Here is a 22,412-nt window from a genome sequence, read left to right as displayed (position 1 = left end):
GTTTAGGCCCAAAGGAGGAAAAATGTCATCTTTGTTCATTTCTCAAGAAAACTATTAGAATTCTGCACCGACTACAAAGGAGAAAAAGTTGTTCCTTGGGGTTTTCGCGGTATTTCCCTACTTAAAGGCGCCACCTTGCCTTTATTCCCAGTCATAAGATGAACAAGGAGTTTATCACCCTCTGAGTCACTCAAGTTCTTTTTCTTACAAGGAGTTTAAATTGAATATTGAGCTTATATTTATCAAATGTGCAATTCTGTAATTGCCTTCCGGGATATGGAGAACTGTAGAGTCTAGAGGGATGCCTCAGTGGTTAAGAGCACATACTGCTCTTGCAGAGGACCTGGGTTCGGTCCCAGTGCTTATACTGGGTAGTTCACAACTGCCTATAACTCCATCTTCAGAAGATCTAAAGCTTTTAGCTTCGATGGACACCAGCACTCATGTGCACATGCTAACGCACATGCACGTGTGCACACACACCATAAAAACAAATTTTAAAAAGAATTGTGAACCCCTCCTCACAATACCGTTAGAGTTGGACTTCAGGTCCCATGACCCAGGAGAACATGACTTGAATGGAAATGATTGATAGATACCTATTTTATACATATTAATCAGCTACAATTTATGAATGTGTCTCCTTGACAAAAGTTAAGTCTTTTAAATATTAATAATATTCTAATTATGCTTGGATTTTTAAAAACTACATTTACTTGTTTGTTCATTTTGGGTGTGTGTACAAGTGCCATGGCTCACCTGTAGAAGTCAGAGAACCTGTTGGAGTTGGTTCTCTCTTTCTACCTTGTTGGTCCTGAGATGAACCTCAGGGTACCAAGCTCAGCACCCAGTGCCCTTATCCTCTGAACCATCTTACTAGTTCATTGACAATATTTTAATAAAGAAACAAGCTGGGTGTGAGGAGTGACTTTTTCTCAGACTCCTTACGGCTCCACACAAAATCACAGTGGCTGTCACAGCACCGGTGTGAAATGTAGTGAGTTCAGGAGCAAAGGCTAAATGCTGGCCACAGCCCTGGAAATATGGTGGTTTATGGGAAGATCGACCACAGGCAACAGGAAACCTCATGCACCCTGGAAAGCTATAGATTTGCATCAACTAGAGAAGGGCCAGAGCATCACAGCTCCAAATAAAGTTCCAAGATGATTGGAAATTTCCCACTCCCTCTCCAGCAATCCATGAGGTTCAGAATGCTTATGCAATCATGCCAAGGGGTCACTCGTCTTCTGGATTCTCAGTCTTGAGAATGTTCAGTGGGGTTTTCCAGAGACTATGTAACCATCTGAAAAAGCAAATACGATATCCTTCCACGTTCCAAAAGCCTATCTGTGTGAGGCGGTGACTTCAAATATCTCGTCCAAAACAATGTCACAACCGATTAAATGCTGAGTAAATGCGAGGACACAGCTGCTTTCTGTCATAGCAGACATTAAAGACACTTGCAAAACCACACGACAAATCCACGCCTCCTAATAGAGTGTATATTGGGGAAATACCGTTTTCATACAAGTGATAGTGTTATTACAATTTAATGATGTCTTATTCTAAATGGATTACTAAAAAATAGAAGTGCTCTCAATGATTACCATATCATTAAAAGTTCTTCAGGGTTCTCCAGTGAGTTTTAAGTATCCAGTGAGTCCACAGAGCTTACGATCAAGGCTCTAGAATATGGAATGTACAAACATAAGGGAAATAGCCTCCTAGACAACACTCAACTGAAGAAGGGAAGAAGCGGAGGGAACGGTTGGTCAGATGGTCAAGCGCTGTTAGAGACATTCCCGTTTTTCACAGCCCATCGGCTAATTATTTACAGCTCTTTTTGACAGCTACAGCTAAGACTTACTTTTATCCCCCATAAACAAAGCCACTCATTTGCTCAAACAAAGATTTGCTGGCGCTTTCCAGTTGCACACAAACTCTTTTGTTTCACAAAATAGTCACTTCAGGATCCTGCATTCACAAGAGTTTTAAATGAGGATTTAATTTTAATTGGAGAAGATGGCTGGAACTATTGGCAGCCTGGGCTGAGGCTGTAGTAAAAGCACATGAATATCATATATATATATATATATATATATATATATATATATATATATATATTATACACACACATGTATTTGTGGGTCATTCCAAGAATGAGTAGCCTACTGCCTAAGTCAGATCTATCTCACATTCCTAGAAGCCTGTTGTTTTTTTTTTATTATTTTTATATGACTTATATTTGGGGGTTAATAATACCAGTAAAACTTACATCAAATCAATGGTTTAAATATAACAAAGCAAATGGTTTTGGTTTTAGTTGGTTTGCTCGTTTTCAAGGTCTAGGGGTGGAACATGAGGCCTGGTCTATGCCAATGAAGACATCTACCCATTGAGTTACAGCTTTAGCCACTACAGTGTTCATCTTGATCAAGGAAGACTACTAAAGAGAATGGAAGTTTCATGAATGCACACATATGTCCTTTAAACAGATATTAGTCTGCCTACTTCTTCCAGTAACCCTTATACCCTTACCGAGAGAGAGAGAGAGAGAGAGAGAGAGAGAGAGAGAGAGAGGGGGGGGGGAAGGGAGGGGAGGGGAGGGGAGAAGAGGGGGAGAAGGAGGAGGAGAGGGAGGAGGAGGAGCAGGAAAGAAGAGATCACTGCTCTTCATTATTCTATTATTCTTTTCCCACGAGCCCAGAGCCACACACTTGAACAGTACAGCCTTCTCCTGTATCCCTACAGACTCTGTCCTGTCTGAGGCAGGTTTGCCATCACTCCTCAAGTCCCATCACCATTGTCAAACTCTACCCAACCTTATCTCAACTCCTCTCCAAGGCTTCACACACAGGCTAATGCCAAGATGGCCTAGTGGCCAAACCCCAGCTAAAGAAGGAGCATCTGAGATGAATCCATGGGAATTTAGACTTCTCTGTTTCAGTTCCCCAGACCTCTGTGAAAAGAAGAATACTCCCTGTAGCTGTTTACCTCGTGGCACAGAAGAATTTTGAAAATACTTAGTCCCTGGTCACTTCCTTATTCACATTTTCTCCTATCCCACCAAATACTATTCATCTCTCAAGTAGTATTTCAGACTCCGCCATCTTGAAATGATTTCTCATGACTACTCTTCCTCGAGGCTTAAAATATCTTGTGCTGTAATAGACACAGCACTATGAATTTGTTTTTTTTCCCCAAATAACCTTGAACTCGAATCATTTCCCCTGCAGTTCCTCTTTGGCATACAAAACAATATGTCCTGGGGTTCAAGGGTGACTAAGTTGTGAGTAATATCTCTCATGTTTCTCTATAAGATAGCTGTACTTGGTTATATTGAGAGCATTGCAGAAATATCATATCCAAAAACACCTAAGTCTGGTGATGTAAGATTAAAATGTGTGGGGTTTTTGTATTCAGGAGAACCTCAGCTTTGGAGCTCTGCTTCCTTTTCCTTCAATCCGGGGGCGGCGGGGGGGGGGGTGACTCAGGGAGGGGGAAGACTCACAGAGCATTGGGACAGGTGACAGTGTCTCCAGCTGGTATTTATCTATTTCTTTGTTTACTTACTTACTTAGTGCATGAGTATTCTTTCTGCATGTATGCCCAGGCACCATGGGCATACATTGTCTGTGGAGGACCAAAGACGGTGTCAAATGACCTGAAACTTGAGTAACAGACAATTGTGAGCCACTATGTGGGTGCTGGGATTGAACCTGGGTTCTCTGGAAAAACAGCCAGTGCTCTTAACCATTGAGTCACCTCAACAGCTCCTTGGTCTTTCTACTATAAAAGAATATGTGCTCAAAGAAAGTCAAACTTCAATCATCATTCTTCCAGGGGCCTATTTGCTGCCATTACTTGCCACAGACTATCATGACTTTCATGGGGTTCCTCTGGGCTCACTACCTACAAAACTCAGGCTTGCTCATCATGATGGTGTGTCCAGGATCCAAGTTCTGGAAGATAGAGATGTTATTTCTCCAGGAAAAAGGTCATCTCTTGATGCTTCTCCTCTTCATCTGGCCACTGACTTGGGGGAGATGCATTTACATGTGTGTGGTCTGACATACACGCTCTTACAGTTCATGCAATCCATGGTTTCTGGTTCCCATGTGGATTTCTCAAGGTCATAACTGAGGTCAGTCTGTAGACTTCAGGAGAAGCAATGCCATGAAGGATAAGCCAGGAGGAGAATTTCGAAGGCTCATCACATCATGAATTGCAAAGCCAATGCCAGCTGAGGTCAGGCAGGTGAGTTTCATGACAGGACCAAGTAGAACAAGCCATGCCAGCTCTCTAGACCACTAATGGGATTAGACTCTCACAGGCAGCCAGACATCTGTCTGAATGTGAAAATGCCCAGTCAGTCTACATTTCCCTTTTCATTGTTATTGTTGTTCTGTTTCTTTCTTTCTTTTTTTTTTTAGTTCAAATCTACAGAAAAGCTTAAACAATAATTCCTGAAATCCTTCATTCTCATCATTTAAATTCATTCAGATTTTTAACATTTTGACGCAACACACGTGTTTACATAAATAGTTCATAAACCACCTGAGTATATAAACTATGTAAAATGGAATAACTAGTTCTTAATTTTTTCAGTACACATCTCTTACAAAATGATTATCAAGCCTACAAACCATAACAGTTGTATATTATTGATGGCTCATCTTGAAATTTCTTCATCTTGGTCCAAATTATTTTGGAATCCTTGTTTTTATTCCAAATCAAGGTCTAATAGAGATTAAAACCTTGCTTTGATTATGTGCTGTTGACATAAATGTCCCCTGATGCTTTAAATACACACTTGAGATTTTTATACATGTATACAATGTATCTTGATCATATTCACCCACCTTACTGCACCCAGGACTTTTCGGCACATCTCCTTCTCATTTCCAGGGGCCCATTTTATAGTTATTAATTAATTGATTAATTAACTAAGTCCATAGAGTGCAATTAGGACTGCCAGTATGCACATGAGTGTTAGGTCACCCACTGGAGCATGGGGGACCTGCTGTGGCCATACTCCTCAAAGCAAGATGATGCTCCCTCTCTGAGCAGCCATCAACTACCAATAGCTTGTCTGTCAACTGGGACAGGACAATGTTTAATGAATCCAGGACATAACAATATTACCACGTGATAATATCATTAGGAGGCGAGTGTGAGAGAATAATGTGACCTGAGCTTAAATACAGATGTGCAGGAGTCCAGGTGAAGTTACGGGGAAGGCAGGAATGGATGTGAGAGAAGTGGGTGCTGTGTGTGACCATAGATGTCTTCCACGTTAATAAAAGAAAGTGTCCCTTGCCATTGAGGGTTTGGAATATGGAATATTAAAGCGCTTTCCTAGAATGGGTAAGTCGATAGGTTCAATACCCACAACTCTAGAAACTTTAAAAAAATGTCTTTTTTTTTTTTTTATCCTAAGGATTGGAAAGCCAATGAAATGCTTTAAGCAAATGTGATTCGTTTATCACAGAGAGATCGTGACAGGCCTACGGGGAAAGGATCCTATTTGAAGAAAAGCAGTACTGTAAGAAGCTGTGTTAGTGCCAGACAGGAAGACAAGAGGCAGTGCTCCGTGGGGGAGGGGAGGGCGAAATTCCAAAGATACTTGGGAGGCTGAGAGGCAGGGACACGCTGACAGGAGGTAAGACTGTGAGTCAGAAAAAGGAGTCTAAAACAGATTGCCAACTCATGTGTCTCATGTCCGGTCGGCCGGACACCCAGAGGACATTGACTGGTGTGTGTTCACTGGATCAGAAAAGCAGGGAACAGGGAATGTGAGGTTAACAAGGTTATCGAGGTTAACAAGAAACACAGTGAGCAGTGGAGGGTAGGGTGCAAGCCAGAAGGGGCCTCTCTGGGTACTCCAGCCCTTTAGGGAACTTGCTATCCAAATCAAAGGGGTGGAGCCAGAAGGAAGGGGAGGAAGCGTTGCGGTTTTGCTGAAAGTCTTCCCTGTGTTCTCAGCTGACCTTGAGGCTTTCCTTTCCCCACTTTAAAAAAAAAAAAATCTGGTCAAGACATTCATCAAGAATGAAGAAACTGTGACTGTTCTCGAATCTTCTATTTTAAACATTTAATCTTTTTTTTTTAATTTTCCTTATATTTTTCTATCAAATACTGATGTCATCAAATTGTACTTTTTGTGCAAAGAAAAACTCTAGATAAACCAACTTAAACCATTCGTGTGGGGGGTCATAATTAGATATCAAATCCTTCCGTGTCTCCCCCTTCCCATTCCTATTCAAATTCATAGCCTCTTTTATTTTCACTGTTGCTACTTAGATATATTTCTAAATTCATAAATACAACCTGCTCGATCTGTATAATGGTATAATGTATATGTACATTCTTCTGGGCTGACATTTGTTATTGCCAGCCAGTCTGTGTGCATTTCCCAGGCAAAGAGTATCTCTCCTGGATTCGGCATTCCTTAGCCGCCTTTATGTCTTAATGTAGGGTTGAGACCTCATAAGGTTTTTTTTGTTTTGTTTTGTTTTGTCCATGTTGATTTTGTTGTTGTTGTTAATATTTGGATATCTATGTACCTCAACTGTGTGCAGTACCCATGGAGAACAGAAGAGGGCACCACAATCCACGGGAACTGGGGGTCCAGCAGATGCTGAGCCACTGTTTGGGTACCCAGGTCCTGGGGATAAACAACCAGCGTCCTTAAGCACTAAGCACTGTCTACAGCCCTAGCCCTGTAGGTGTTTTAAGTCTTATTCTCCAATGTAACTATATCTAGGATCTTTAGAAGCTCAGAGATGGAAACTAACTCCGCCAGAGAGTTTTTAAAAAGAAAAGAGAAGAATAATGTCGAGGTTAAAAAAAAAAAAGGACAAAATACAGAAGAGAAAAGCCACTGCCGTTTGAGGGGGGGGGTTGTTTGTTTGTTTGTTTGTTTTTGTTTTTTGGGTTTTTGTTTGTTTGGTTTGGTTTGGTTTTGGTTTTTCGAGATAGGGTTTCTCTGTATAGCCTTGGCTGTCCTGGAACTCACTTTGTAGACCAGGCTGGCCTCGAACACAGAAATCCGCCTGCCTCTGCCTCCCAAGTGCTGGGATTAAAGGTGTGCGCCACCATGCCCCGCTTGTTTTTGTTTTTGTTTTTGATTTTGTTTTCCACACATTACATAGGAGCCAGTCCTGCACGGTATGGCTTGTGATGTTTCTCTCTGTGTGCAGAAGTCTTGCGGTAAGGAAGAAGAAGTGGCCACAAAAGCCAAAGGGAATCAGCAGAGTTCACATTGTCTCCCCATTCCTACAGAACCCACTCCCCTCTCCATCCCCCATGGGTCTGGGCACCATGCCGCCTAAGGCCACAGACAGTAAGCTCAGTGGAGGGAGGGATTTCTTCTTTGGATGAGCTGTGGTCGGGACATACACGGTTCACAAAGCTCTTGACCATTACGAAGGCATCTCGAACGTTCACTGAGACATCCATTCATTTGAACTTCACCTACTCCACGTCAGTTTTGGTGGTGGAAGGGTGTGACCCTGCTGCCAAATTCACTCCTTTGCTGAACAGCCGGAAGGGAGCCCCAGTGCTATCAAACCACACTTAGATCCCTGTCACGAAGGAAGCTGTTAGGACTGTGTTGAAGGCAGACTCTTGGCCAAATGATTTTCATTCCCAAACAGGCTTTACAGGCCAGAAGAACTAACATAACCACCAACAGCAGATTACCATATTTGAAACAGCCTTGGCTGTCGGTTTCAGGTTGGTTACTATTTTTTTAAAGACCCAAAATATTAAATATTATTTTTCAATTGATTGGAAGTGTTATAATTGCTAAAATGAAGCAACAATAACAGTAAGTTCTCCATCTAATGTGGAAACAGAGAAGCAAGCATGTGGACAACAATGGATGTGAGCAGTTATCGTTTTCCTGGTCCAGTGGATCGGGGTCTGATTTCTCAACCTGAGCGAGGGTGGGCTAAGTTAGACATAGAGGAATTTGCATAGGTAATGAAAAGGGATTCTGATATCCCGCATATTCATTTGATCCTCCCAGTCACTGCCCTTTCTACAGTGACTTGTCTTTCCTTGTGTTGTGCCCTAGAGCAGCGTAGGATGGGGGTAGCAGCTTAGGCTTGGCATCCGTACCCACACAGATAGAGACAAAATTTTATTTCTATTTAACTGTTCAGGTTTTCCTGTGATTTACCAAAGCTTTTACTGGGAAGTAGCAGGAGAATAATGAAAACATTATCTATCAGTTTCTTCTTAAAATTATGTTGTGTGCTGTGTGTGTGTGTGTGTGTGTGTGTGAGAGAGAGAGAGAGAGAGAGAACACTTGAGCACATTCACCGGTACCTTTTATCTTGTTTGCAACATGGTCTCTTCTCCATCCAGCACTGTATACACACTCACTCACTATACAGCAGGACTACAAGCTTCCTAACTTGCAACATGGTTGCAGATACGTGCTGCCTGCCACAGGGCTTTATCTGAGTTCCTATGATTCAAAGTTAATTCCTCATGCTTGCATGATAAGCACTTTCCCCAGTGAGGCCTTTCCCCCAGCCTAGCAGGTTTCTTTTAGGACATAATGCAAGCAATTCTTTCCAACTCTTCAGTTAACACTATCTCCAGAAGGATTCAAGGTGACAAAAAAAATGCATTCTTTCTGATGTGTCTTCTTGCCTCTGGATCAGTGGTTCTCAACTGGTGAGCTGCAACCCCACATATCAGATAGCCATGATTCATAACAGTAACAAGATTACAGCTATGAAATTGCAATGAAAATAATTTTATGATCAGGAGTTACCATAATATGAGGACCTGTACTCAAGGGTTGCAGCATTAGGAGAGCTGAAAAACCACTGCTGCAGTTGGAGGAACAAATGTCAAGGCAATATGTTATCCTGAAAGTATAGGGAAGACGTTCTGCCTTTGCCATATCTACTACACAAACAAAAAACCCCAACATTCTCAGACTGCTCTATCCTAGAAGATGCCAAAACACCCATCAAAAGGATATGCTGTGGGGGTAAAGATCCTCACAGGCACCCCATGGAAGGATGGGCTTCAGCCCCAAGCCTGTACGTTCAGTTTCCTTGGGGAGAAAAAGAGGCATCCTGTCTGACAGCTGGTGAGGAGTGCACAGGGGGGAGCTGAGGTTCATACTAACTTCTTTTGTTCGTCCATTTCACAGCTCTTATCAAAATACAGGAATCTCTTGTTCTGAGAGCTGTTTGAAGTAGGTCACTGGCAGGAGAGGGCAAGTCAGTTAGTGTTCACTCATCTATGAAGGGCAGATCTTCCTGGGAGGACAGTGGGAGGCTCTAGTATGGCATCTACAAGGTCTACTTGCCTTGTTCGCTTTGCTGGGCTGGGGATAGTACTTGGCTTACAAAGATGGTCTTTCATGTTATGAAGGAAGGAAAAAATTAAGTAAAACTTGCTAAAATCCTAGCTGTTGTTTCTTAACACGAATTGTCGTCTTGTCCCTTGCTTTCCCCCAGAGTTTGAAGGAGAGTCTCACAACATTAGAAGTGAGTCCATGGGGCTCTCCAGCACACATGCCACCCACACACACATCCCTTCATCTCTAGACCACAGCAGACTTAGGCCCCAAGTATTGCACACAGTGGGTGAGGGGACTTTCCCAATCAAGATCATAGCAACTTGGCCTCCACAGCAAGGTGACAGCTCCGGGTATACAGAGAGATCTTGGAACCAAAGTCCTCACAAGTTACTTCCCTTATACATAATGGTGGCTGCTAGAAGTCTGGCTTTGCTCTTTTGCATATCACATGCTTTGTGGGAATAAGAGCAGAAGTACACGGGCTGAATAGACACTTTTAAGTTCCCGTCTTTTCCCCCTTCTTGCTCAATATCCTGAGGCCATAATTGAACTGTTTTTGTGCATGTCAGCCTGGCACAGGGAGAAAGGGGCAGCTCATTCCACCATTCCCCTACACATAGCCCTGACAGGCATCAGAATATGCCACCATTCTTGGAGTTTGCATGCAGGACAGATACAGCAGCTAAAGCAAGGGGATCCAAGTCATGGGCCCCAGGAAGATGCACTAAATGAGACTCTCCATCTTTCTACCTTCTTCTGCAGCAACCAGGTAACAACTATGCCCAAGGTCTCTTCTTTCACATCCATGTACAGATTTTTTTACAGTAGGGAATGATAAGACCTCCAATTCCTGGCAGGACAGACTGCAGCTGAGGAAGTGGACAAAAGGTGCATGTTCTGTTGAAAAGCAGCAGAGGAGACAGACATCAGATGCTAAATCTCAGCCTCATCTCAGTCAACGCAGCCAGGGACCTGTCTATCAGTTGGGTTTGCAGGCCTCTGTGCCTTGCAACCTCTGGTCTTGCACGTGCTTCTGGTCCAGAGGCACTACCCTACTGCCCGCAGAGCTGGGCACCAGCGACTTGCCTCATTCTGGCTCTTAACAAATGTGGGTTTGCCCTCATGATGGGGACTGGGGAGAGCTGCGTTCAGTCTCATTCAGACTTTAAGCTATGGCAGGGCATAGGGTTTCTGTGAGATTCCCACAGTGACAAAGAAAAGAGGCCATATACCCAGTGGCCCTCATTCTCCAAACAGGCCCTGGCAAACTGGATCGATGATGACAAACAGCTATAAGTCAGACAAGGAAGACCTTTGATCAGTAACTGTACATTTGAGTTGCAAGCTTTGCTCCTCTTGTATGCACCGCTGTGTGCTGCTTTTGAAGAGTGTAAGTCTGTTTTTTCCTCTTTCATTTACTATATTTATATTGAAGTCATTAAAAGGGAATGGGCCTTGAACTCTACCTCCTATCTTCTGTGTAACTCTGAGAGAACCATATAATGTTTCTAAGCTTCCTTCTTTACAAATGGCTATAATAGTAGTACTGGCCTCAAACATTGGTTGTGGGGATAAAGTTGTATATTAAATACTAATGCATAACACTAAATTATTGGTACTTGCTATATGAGATATATTGACACCGGGTACAGACTAATTCATATAGAGAGCCAAAAGAGTGTGCAGTCCCATAAGCAAAGTCATAACTAGATATAGCCTTTCTCTTCCTGCTAGGAGGGGAACTTACTGAACAGATATATATACACCAACATATATATATATATATATATATATATATATATATATATATATATACACATATATATGTAAGGTCAGACACAGACTTCAGTGAGTCTAATGTCCCAAGAAACTAGCAACAAACAACAAGAGGTGAAGGGGAGAGAGATGGAGCTGTTCTCTCCAACCCAATCCCATCCTTAAAACCTTCAACTCAAGGCAATCACTAATAGCCAAGGGCTTGTAGCTTGGGAACACTGTGAGAAAAGCTGGTCTCCTATTTCAAAACAGGGGAGAAAGGCTGGGAAAGACTCATTTCCACAGATTCAATTCTACATCCCTGTCATTTCCATCTCTTTAACACCCACTGGGGTCTTATTCCCTTCCCCCTTTCTTTCCTCCCTCCTCCATTTCCAGGTAGAGTAGTATCTGGGGAAATCCTGGGAGTGATTATACTGCCATCTAGTGGCCCAAAGACTAAGTTCACCAGGTGGCTGGGAAGTTCTCAGGAGTTTGGATGCACAGTTTGCAGCTTCCCACTTGGCATCTCAAGTTATCAACGCACGGCAGTCCCGGGAAGCGCCAGAGCTATAAATTTGTCTGAAGTCGTCCTGGGGGCTGCCTTTGAAGAAATGTTACTAAGAACATAGTGGAAGTAAACTGTGTGTCGTTAGAAGGTTTGGGCTCTCTGACTCCTGAGGTTGTAGCTTCAACACGAAAATGTAAGTTTGGTATATATTCAACCATGTGCCAGCTGTGAGCGGTGGGTAAATGAATGAAGTGTCTGTGCCTTGGTTTCTTTATCTGTAAAATGAGCATTGAGCTAAGAATTTATTAAGTGACACCCAAAAATTTCCTGGGCCAGCATAGGTTATCTGTGACCTGACAGCTGATGCCAATACAGCCACCAATATCACAGTAAGGAGTACAGTGTATGAGCAAGATAAAGGCCCAGAGTGGGGTTGCATGGGCCATCTGGACAGACCCCTTACCCTGCTTCTTGCTTGTAAAAAATGTGGGGCGTTGAATTGTCCAGTGTTTAAGGCTCTGTCTCTTTCTCAGACACTGTGACTCTATGCTAGGGTCACCAATTAAACTGGTTTAGCCATAAGGCCCAGTTTGACACATTTTCTTCTTATTAAAGCTTGGGGCTGAGCCTATGTTTAAGTACTGTACAGTTGCTGGGAGTGAGAGGAGGGGTCAGAATCGCCTCTGCATTAACCACCAGAACAGTCAAGGATGTGACCAGACAGAGGTGAGAAGGCAACAGAAGCTGTAGAATCCAAAAGACGTTTTCTCATTAGGAAGTAGTCTGGTGGTTCTCTGGTGATGTGGAAAGCCTCAGGCTGACCCTGTTTGCGTGGCTCTGATAACCGATCGAGTTCCACAAGCAGAAAACCAGGCAGGTTATGGGGCTATCTATCTATAAGCTCAGCATATTATACTTTGTGTGGTGGTTTGTCTTCACTGTCAACCTGATGGGATTCAGAATCACCATGGAAACATGTCTGAGAGGGTTGTCTGATTAGGTCAATTAACCAAAACTCAAATGGGGCTGTTCTATGGGCTGGGTTCTCAGATCAGTAAAAGGGTATGGGGCTGAACTGAGCACGGCATCCTGGCTGGAGCTGTAATATGATGAGGATCAGACACCTCATGACTCTGCCACACCACATCTTCTTAGCCCCGATGAGCCATCTATAGCTTCAACAACTTTAAGCCAAAATAAAATGTTCCTTCTTCCCATAAGAGGCCTTTTTCCTTCAGGTATTTTGTTGCAGCAACAATACTGTTAACTGACTCACTCAGATAATCACTTGCTGGGACATGCATTCTAGGATCAGGTCAGAACAACGTATGACCTAGCTTGGGCAGGGTAAATATCGTCAAGGCTTCTCTGTTCTAATCACCAGCTGGATGCTACCCAGGGGTGAGGGTGGGAGAGCCACACATATTACCCTGTGATGTAATCATATGAAGAGCCCTCTCTACTTTTCTCTCTAAACTTAGTCCATGTAGGCACTTGGACCCACATAGAAATCTAGCACAAGGTGTTTCATATGAAGTTTTAGTTCCTACTGACTTCTGTTATAAAGTACCACAAACTGTGGCTTGTAACAACAGAAGGAAGTCTTAAATCAGGGTGTTGGACCTAGCCAACCTCCAATGGCTCTCTCCCTCAAGGAGCTTTCTTGAAAGAGAGTGTTCTTTCTCATTTTATCCCACCAGACCATGGAGGTCCTCTTGCTCGCCTGCCTTCTAAAAGCAGTGGTTTATATAGACACCATGCTTATTTTTTTATTTTAAAGAATTATTTATTTACTTTATGTATATAAATACACTGTCGCTGTCTTCCTACACACCAGAAGAAGGCATCAGATCCCATTACAGAGGGTTGTGAGTTACCTTGTGGTTGCTGAGAATTGAACTCGGGACCCCTGGAAGAGCAGTCAGTGCTCAGAGCGATCAAGTGATCACGTCATTGAAAGCTGACACTAAATACTGCATCCTTCAAGGTTCAGAGGGGGAAGGGATGAAGGTGGGGTCTGGAAGGTAGGAGATGAATCAGAGGTACCTTCCCTGTCATACTCCAGAGAGTAATCGTTCCAAAGACTATATGCTTCTGTCCTGGGATCCTCCAGACCCTTCACTTAATGTCTGTTTTTTTACTTTTCTCAGAACTCTGAACATTGAGTAGCAGCTGCTACCGGTCTCAGTTTGTCGACATCTGGGCAGATCTCTTGTCTCAGATCTTTTCACACCCTGGGAAGGAAGCCTCTAGAAACCCCCACAGATGCCCCCATCCCTCTAGCTCCCCATAGTCTTTGAATTTTTAGGGTTTTTCTTGGGTGATAAAAATGACTCCATGCCTGGGAACATGTGTGGGTGTGCTCATGGGTGTGGGAAGTAATCCAGAAGCTGAGGAGGTGGGAGAGCAGAGCCTCTTTTCTCCGTATTAAGGAGATTCTCCGTCAACAGGACTTGTTTATGTATTCAGCACACTGAATCTTCTGCTGCTGTGTTGAGAGGGCCACCACAAGAAAGAGCAACTGAAAGTAAGACAATTGGGAGGACCAGAAAAAATGGAAGAATTTGTCCTGCGTTATACAACAACCAATAATCTCCCAAGAATCAAATCAGCAACAAATAACACATGTGTGAAACCTTTTATAATTATCTATAAGCTAAAAACTTGGAAATGTAAATTCTTCAAAGATAATCTTTAATTTCATACACTTTGATAATGTCAGCTAAAGGATGTAGACTAAATTTGCTAAAATATATATCATCCTTTTGTTTACACACATACACACACAAATAGAAAAGCAAAAGAAGCAATTTTAAGATTGTTTATTGTTCTCTCGAGTCTGTAGAATCCACACCATCATCCTCTGCGTGCTCCACATCCCATCTCTATTCACATCAAGATCTTAAAAACTAATAGCATGAAGGATATCAGAAGCACATGGAAAGTTGTGTTTTATTCCTCCATTTTTCTATGCACAAGACTTAGGGACTCATGACAAACCAAAGATGGTGTGCAGAAGTATTTGATAGAATAGCATTATTCGTGGTCTGCCAGTTCCAATTTGGAGAATTCTAGAGATTCCCAAGCTCCTAATCTTCAAGGAAGGGCACAAAAATCCTACTGATTGATACACCAGGAGAATGCAAGGCATTTGGGAGCTGTGTAGCCGGAATCTGAACTTTTAATAGGTTACTAAATGCTCTTGCTTCCTCTCCCTCCATTTACATGGTAGAAACAAGGAGAAGGTTTTGAGTAACAGAACGCATTGAGCAGCAATCGAGCCAATGCTATGATGTAATACCCCCAGAAATTCTCTGCCTACTATGCTGTATGCTAGCCAACCTTCCCGCAGGCAAGCAGGCAAGCACACAGAGCCTCAGGAGAGCGCACAGCTGCCAGGTGTATTATTCAAGGGACATTTTTTACCTCAGAGTGTAAGCCATAAGGGATAGGGCATTGCTGCCTGGTGGGATGTCACAAAAGCATCTCCTCTCATATGTCAAAAAGAGTGACAGCATTATTAAAGCTGTCAATGAGGCTTCTGTCAATAAATCTTACCACCAATGCCCTGCCCTCTGAGACAGTAGGCTCCTGCCCTCGGGAACTTAAGTTTGTGGTGAGAGACAAGTTCCCACATCCTGTTGAGAAAGGGGCCTCTACTCACTCCAGTCTCAGAGGTTCAGCTGATTGGAACCCACTACAGCCCTTTTGCAATGGACTAGAGATCTCAGAGTTGGATTCATGGCTGAGGTCAACCAAAGAAGTGAAGAAATCATTCGCCAACTACTCTGTGATCAGTCATAAAGAAATTCAAGTAACTTCAGGCCATCAGCCTGCGTGTTTAATGTATGTTGTTCCAGAAAGTTCCAGGCCTGAACTTGGAATGTTTGCAAGGGAGGAGGCATGTTCCTAAAGAGGGAAAAGAAAATATATCTTGCCAAGTAGATAGTGTACACACTAAATATGCAAATTATAATTAGCTAAATGTCTGTGCAGTGCCTTTGTAGGGAAAATGAAGCTCACTGCAAGTTTGCTCTTTTTTAGTGAGACTTGCTATGTTTGTATTTGATTAGGATTTTGTCACAAGTATTATATTTTAATCTTCCATTAACCCTAACTTTATAACTTTATTTTGTAATTTCTAACAATAAGATTTGAGAATGTTTATTATCAGATTTTAAAAAAAACTTACCAAGTGTATCAGGTAAAATAGAAGCAATAGCATTCCACTTTGTGCATGTGTGTGTGTGTACATGCATGCATACATGTTGGGATGCCTGTGCACACATGTTGAGAAGGGAAAAGGGCTCAGTTGTACAAGGTGTATTTCTCATTGTCTTTCTTCAGTGAAGCAAACCGCTATGGCTGAAAGCTATTTCTCTGTGCTATTTGATCTTGAATCCATTACATTTTCATTGAGTTGCTATCTACTTCAAGACAGAAGACCTTTCCAGGTTGAAGAAGGCTTTCCGTTTTCTCTGTCTTCTGCCATGTCTTTTGGCTCGTCTTTGGCAGAGCGATTCATATGTCTGAGAAGCTGGGCCTCCTCTTCTTATTTGATCCCATCACTTTCTGCTTCTTATATAAAATCAGTTAAGCCTTGGAACTGAGGACTAGGGGCTGGCTTCCTACAACTTTTTTTCTTTAAGCATGAGCCCCTCACAGCCTTGTGGTATCCTGTGATGTCAATGTACCGGTGATCCTAATAAGGGCAATCATGACCGAAGTAGAAAAGACTGGTACTCAGGGAGAAAAATCAGTGATTCAGAACAAGTGAGTCAGGACACCAATGAAACAAAGAAGACCCAACAACAAGCCAAAAGTTTATCAACAAACTTCTTTTAAAAATTGCATAAATGATTGTTATTGACTTACATTTCCTGGGGAATAAGAGCACTATAGACCATCACCTGAAGACATTTCCTTTTCTCTTGTGCATTTTGCCCAGGAAAGAATGATAACACCCACTGAAATGATTCATCCCCCCCCCCCCCCGCTTTAATTGCAAGAACGATGAACACGCCTTACCAAGGTCAGAACTGAGCTTCCAGGTTACTTTAGATTTTCATCAGCCGCCCATCATTCATGAATCTTTTATTTCTTTTGTATTTTAAAATACTGGCAAGTGTTCAGAATGTGGCCTGGAAGTAGAGCACGTGACTCACCCTCACAATTCCACTGAGTCAATACCTAAGCCGAAAAGAAGAGAATGACTTAAAACAACAGGAAATTTCAAAATCCATCTCTGGTAATAGCCTTTTATCCCCTCAAATATTTATCAACGATATGATACAGGAGAGGGTAAGAACTCAGCTCAGAAGATACATACGTAGAAGGATGTAAATGCTAGAGAGCACATTTTATTTAAAAGTACAGTACACTACTATAGAAAGAGTTGTACCTGCAAATCACGAGCCAAAATAAGTTCTTCACCCTCAAGTCACCCCTTGTCAAGTATTTGGTCACAGTAAAATGGAGGCATGTATCAACTAAAAATAATCCAAAAAAAATCCCTTCACATGACTTACAAAGAGAAATTCAGGTAACTTGGTATGAAATGTTGATTTGCCTAAAACATAAGGCTCTGAGGTCTTCCAGACCATGAAATGCCTCTTGGAATAAATAGGCCGGAACGTAGCTCACTGGGAGAGCTCTCGACTCCTAGCTCTGGATCTGATCCCCAGCACTTGAGTGGGCAGGACAGAGCTGAGCTAACCTTTACAGGGCTATGCACTTAAATGCCAAGAGAAGTGGGACCTTCTCGTAATCCCAGCACTCTTGGCGGGGGTGGGATAAGCACTGTGAGTTCAAAGCCAGGCTGGTATGCGTTGCCAGTTCCAGGCAGCCAGGGAGATGTAGTGAGATTTGGGGTAGTGGGGATAAGGAAGGTCCTGAAAATAATAAACACCTCTCTAGGCAAAGAGAGAACGCAGAGCTGACATGGGGAATATTTAACAACCCGAGCTTTACGGGAACCCTACAACCCACATGGTTGCCAGAAGAAAGCAAAGTCCAGACGCTTCCAGGGCTTCCGGGATGTTTGAGTTTTGGTTTGATTTGATTTTGTGCTTTGGGGGTGGGGGAGTCCCAATTTTTAAGTGAAAACAGAAGGTGGAAAGGTAGGTCTGTGTGCAAGGTATTTGTGTATGTGTGTGTATGCACGCATGTGTGTGTGTATCTATGTGTATGCATGTGTGTGTGTGTGTGTGTGTGTGTGTTCCTCACAAAGGAACTTGTTGCTCCTTCCTTCCCAGTGAAAACTCTCAAGAGTACGGGTGAATCAAACTCGAGCATCATTATCTATGTGTCATTTGCGAGTGTGTTTGCTCACAGGGACAGAAAGTAATTTCATTTTTTGATATGTCTGGAAAAGACAATGATATATTGTGAATGAATTAGAAATCATTTCTATGGCAGAAACAAATCACTGCATATGTGTGACATTCGACCCTTGATCTTTTTGTTTGCTATTGTGTGTCTGAAGCTGAGGACCAAAGCCAAGGCCTTGTGCTTGCTAAGCAACTGCTTTAGCTAAACACCTAACTACTGGTACTGACCCATTTATTAGTCTTTATCAAAACAAACAAAACTCCAGTGAGAAATGGAATTCCAGCTCTGACCTCAGAGATGAAGGAAGCAGACTGGGAAACGCCAATCACTTGCTAGATGCTATGCTACATAGCAAAGTCAAGGCTTAAGCCTCAGTCAATAACTCCGAGGCCCTTGCCTTTAGCTCCGACACTTGCAGGCTCTCCTGGATCTGGATTAGCAGCCAACACTAAAGCTTCCATCCTTAATGTACAACTTCTATATTTTTGGAACTAAATGTGGCACAGTGCTTGACCGTAGCCAGAGACATTTCAAGGGTTTCCCCCTGGGATGTGCTAGACTCGAAGCTGCCATAGCGGGGAATGACCCTGTTCCCCAGCAGTGCAATGAGGAGGGAGAGCAGACGATCACTAAGGTGTCTTCTTTATACAAAAACAGGAAGCCCTCGGATGTGCCGATGTCCTCTACTGCTTTATACACGTGCCTGCCTAGGAGCAGCGCCTAGACATTGTTTGCAGTGAGAAGATAAGAAAACTCATTAATATCCCCTGCTACCTGGCTCCCGAGCTGACGTTCTTAATCACTTTGCTATTCCACCTTGTTTTATAAACCTAAAAGAAGCTATACATAAAGAATATGAACAATACTACTAGAGGGGAAGGGATAATCAGAAATTCTTTCTCAGAAACAAACTTCCTTCTAACCAGAAAGAAAACTTTGGGGGGTGCGTGTATGCGTGTACTCATGTGCAGGTGCGTGTGTGTGTGTGTGTGTGTGTGTGTGTGTGTGTGTGTGTGTGCGTGCGCACACGTGTATGAGTGTACACTAAGGAGCGAACCCAGTACCTTACCCATGCTGAGCTCCTGCTCCATCACCGAGCTACATCTTCTGTCTACCATTTCATATTTCTTATCTTTCTCATCAAGCTTTAGAGCCCTGCACTGAAGTACCTGGAAGTTTTTCCTGTTTTTTTTTTTTTTTTATCCTTTTTTTTTTTTTTTTGGCAGGATCTCTCGTAGCCTAGGCTTGTCTCAAACCTGCTGTGTAGCCAAGAATGACCTTAACCTTAACCTTTATAAACTTCTGATCTTCCTGTCTCTACCTCCTGAATGCTGGCATTACAGAGTACGCCACCAACCTGATTTATTGAATGCTGAGCACATGAGACAGGGTTTAGTGCATGCTAGATGCTAAGTAGGTTCTCTCTCTCTCTCTCTCTCTCTCTCTCTCTCTCTCTCTCTCTCTCTCTCAGCTGAGCCTCATCTCCAGCTCAAACTCCTTGTTTTTGAAAGAAAGGGTAAAGACACCATTAATTCTCCCAGGTTAAACTGGACTATATTAACAACAACAAAAAAAGGGGTGAATATCTGATACCTTTACTGCATAATTTCCTAATTCTTATGAGGAAGGCAGGTGAGGCAGGACCTCTCAGAGGAATGGTAAAAGTCATTATTGAAGGGAAAGATCTGGAAACGAGACAATCCCTGCTGCTGGCCTGTTGTTCAGCCCATGCTGTCCCGTGGGTCTACCTCATGTCCTGTCAGTCTGCATACAGCCACACAGCAGCACTCTGGATTTGCAAATAATAAGGAAACCTCCTTTCGTTATTTTTAGAAGGGCTGGGCTGTTCTGTAACACCTCCCCGACAGCAAACGCACTTTAAATGCAACAGGAACAGGGAAGCACGCACCAGCCACACTGATGCTAAGCATTGCTTTGCTGGGTTAAAAAAAAAAAAAAAAAAAAAAAAAAACATGTAGCCTGAGTTTACAGAGCCTATTTTCATTTTGAAGTCCAGTTTCCACATGAGTCTCAGTTGTAAAAAGTGGGAAAATCCATTTGGTAGCCACCACTGTATGTTTTTCAGTGAAGCAAAAAAATGTAGACAAATACAGAATCAGATATGTCCAACAAGATAGCAAGGCAGACAGGGAAAGAGCAGAGAAACGTTTTTTAAGATAAACGATTGTGTCCCTGTACGACCAACAACAGAAGTTTAAACACAGCCCTAGCCTTTCCTTTGTGAGAAATGTTCACAACTTGTTTTGCCATAGAGGAACTGAAATGTTACAATATCTGGTCAACCAATCAGCAGCTCGCCGGCACCCCAGCCCTCTTGCCTCAGATCAGGAAACCCTTGAAGGTACAGGATTTTAAATTGCAAGTGAGATTTCTGACTCTCAGCTGGTTTTTGTTCCCTGTGCTTGTAGGATGGAAAAACAGATGTAAAATCCCTCATGGCGAAGTTCAACACCGGGAGTAACCCGACAGAGGAGGCCGCCGCCAGCAGCAGGCCCTTCAAAGTTGCAGGTCAAAGCTCGCCTTCTGGAATACAATCAAGAAAGAATTTATTTGACAACCAAGGAAATGCCAGCCCGCCCGCAGGACCCAGCAGCATGCCTAAATTTGGGACCACAAAACCACCCTTGGCAGTGAAACCTACCTACGAGGAGAAGCCTGAGAAGGAGCCTAAACCCCCGTTTTTAAAACCTACTGGAGTGAGCCCAAGATTTGGAACACAGCCAAACTCAGTTTCTAGAGACCCTGAGGTCAAAGTGGGGTTCCTGAAACCTGTAAGCCCCAAACCCACCGGCTTGACCAAAGAAGATTCCAAACCTGTGGTTTTACGGCCACCTGGGAATAAGCTTCACAATTTGAACCAAGAGTCTGACTTAAAGACGCCAGGACCGAAGCCAGGGCCTGCTCCCCCAGTCCCAGAAAACGAACTGAAGCCAGGGTTCTCAAAGGTGGCTGGAGCTAAGAGCAAGTTCATGCCAGCGGCACAAGATACTGACTCCAAACCCCGATTTCCCAGACACACCTTTGGCCAGAAGCCATCCCTAAGTACAGAGGACTCCCAGGAAGAGAACACTTCTAAGAACGTGCCTGTCCAGAAAGGATCCCCAGTGCAGTTGGGAGCCAAGTCCAAGGGCGCCCCTTTCAAACTAGCTAAGGAAGACCCCGAGGGTAAAGACCATGGAGCACCAAGTTCACCCTTTGCTGGAGTGGTTCTGAAACCTGCTGCGAGCAGAGGGAGCCCGGGTCTCTCCAAAAACTTTGAAGAAAAAAAAGAAGATAGGAAAACAGACCTTGCAAAGAACATCTTTCTGAACAAACTGAATCAGGAAGAGCCGGCCAGATTCCCTAAGGCCCCTTCCAAGCTGACAGCGGGGACACCGTGGGGCCAAAGTCAGGAGAAAGAAGGAGACAAGAATTCTGCAACCCCGAAGCAGAAGGCCCTGCCTCCCCTGTCCGTCTTGGGCCCACCTCCACCCAAGCCCAACAGACCACCCAATGTTGACCTGACCAGATTCCGAAAGGCTGACTCTGCAAACAGTGAGTTGTCTCTCATTGCTGGTAGCTGTGGTTTGCTCACACAACTGAGTGTTTCAGCTTCTGGGGGAAACTTTAGAGCAAGGAATGATTGCATAACTGATGCTCATGTGCGTATAGGGTCAATTTTCTTTTGGCATTTTTTTTTCCTTTGTGTAGGAGGTCTGAGAAAGTAGCAAATCCAAGTTCTGGTTGAGCATTCTGTAAGAAAGGACCTTGGGGGTTGGGGGGGCACTGACATTTTAGGGGGACAATAGGGAAGAAATATACTTATTTACCGGATAGTTGGTTTTGCTTAAGGATAACCATTGCATGTATTCCCTTGGGTCTATTTCATTTCTGTAACTTGAGGAAGTTTTGCTGCCCATTGCCAGAGAGTCGTCTAAGTCAGTACTCTAGAAAGAATCAAATTTGAGAGCCAAAGGATGTGTGCATTGTCTGGAGGCATGTTTGATTGTCACAATGGATGAAGCTAGTGACATTTTGTAAATAGAGCCACTTCCTCCTGTCCTTCACAGAACTATCCAGGCCAAAATGTCAATGTTGTGAAGTTGAAACCCCTCTTCTAAGTCATTTCAAATATCTACCCTGTTCATCATGTCCCCTAAGCCCAAGATTCAAATAGGACAGTGGCAGGGATTTTGGGAGACCATACTTTGTATTCTAGCTGGGTTTTGTTTTTTGTTTTTGTTTTTGTTTTACTTTTACTTTCCCAAAACAGAAACATCTGTACTATTCCAGTTTACAAAGGGATTCACAGCTAGAAAACAAAGGCAGACAATGGGTGCCTTGTTGCCCTTCAAGAAAACCAGCCCCCAGTTTTCTTCCCAAGATGTCATTGCAATGTTTTGGCATGTGGTAGAATTTGATACTGAAAGTCTTGGTAAAAACTTGACACCCTGTGTCTTGATGAGAAAACTCTCCCATATTTGTGGT

General features: G+C 43.2%; 1 protein-coding gene across 5 annotated transcripts in view; it reads left to right on the top strand.

Moving 5' to 3' along the window:
- Positions 1–22,412, top strand: part of Fyb1 (FYN binding protein 1) — a 141,457-nt gene that overhangs the window by 38,622 nt on the left and 80,423 nt on the right. For 4 of the 5 annotated variants that reach the window (XM_029470073.2, XM_029470072.2, XM_085831470.1 and 1 more), the window contains exon 2: positions 20,354–21,479. In XM_029470073.2, coding sequence (XP_029325933.1) covers positions 20,354–21,479 — 1,126 coding nt within the window. Of the gene's footprint in view, positions 1–9,902; positions 10,098–20,353; positions 21,480–22,412 lie in introns of those variants that run through there. The other variant, XM_085831469.1, reaches the window with a different exon arrangement.

Source organism: Mus caroli, unplaced genomic scaffold (genome assembly GCF_978045245.1).
Source record: "Mus caroli unplaced genomic scaffold, Mus_caroli_1 scaffold_16, whole genome shotgun sequence".
In the NCBI taxonomy this organism is placed as follows: domain Eukaryota; kingdom Metazoa; phylum Chordata; class Mammalia; order Rodentia; family Muridae; genus Mus; species Mus caroli.
This window is presented reverse-complemented; position numbering and strand designations above follow the sequence as displayed.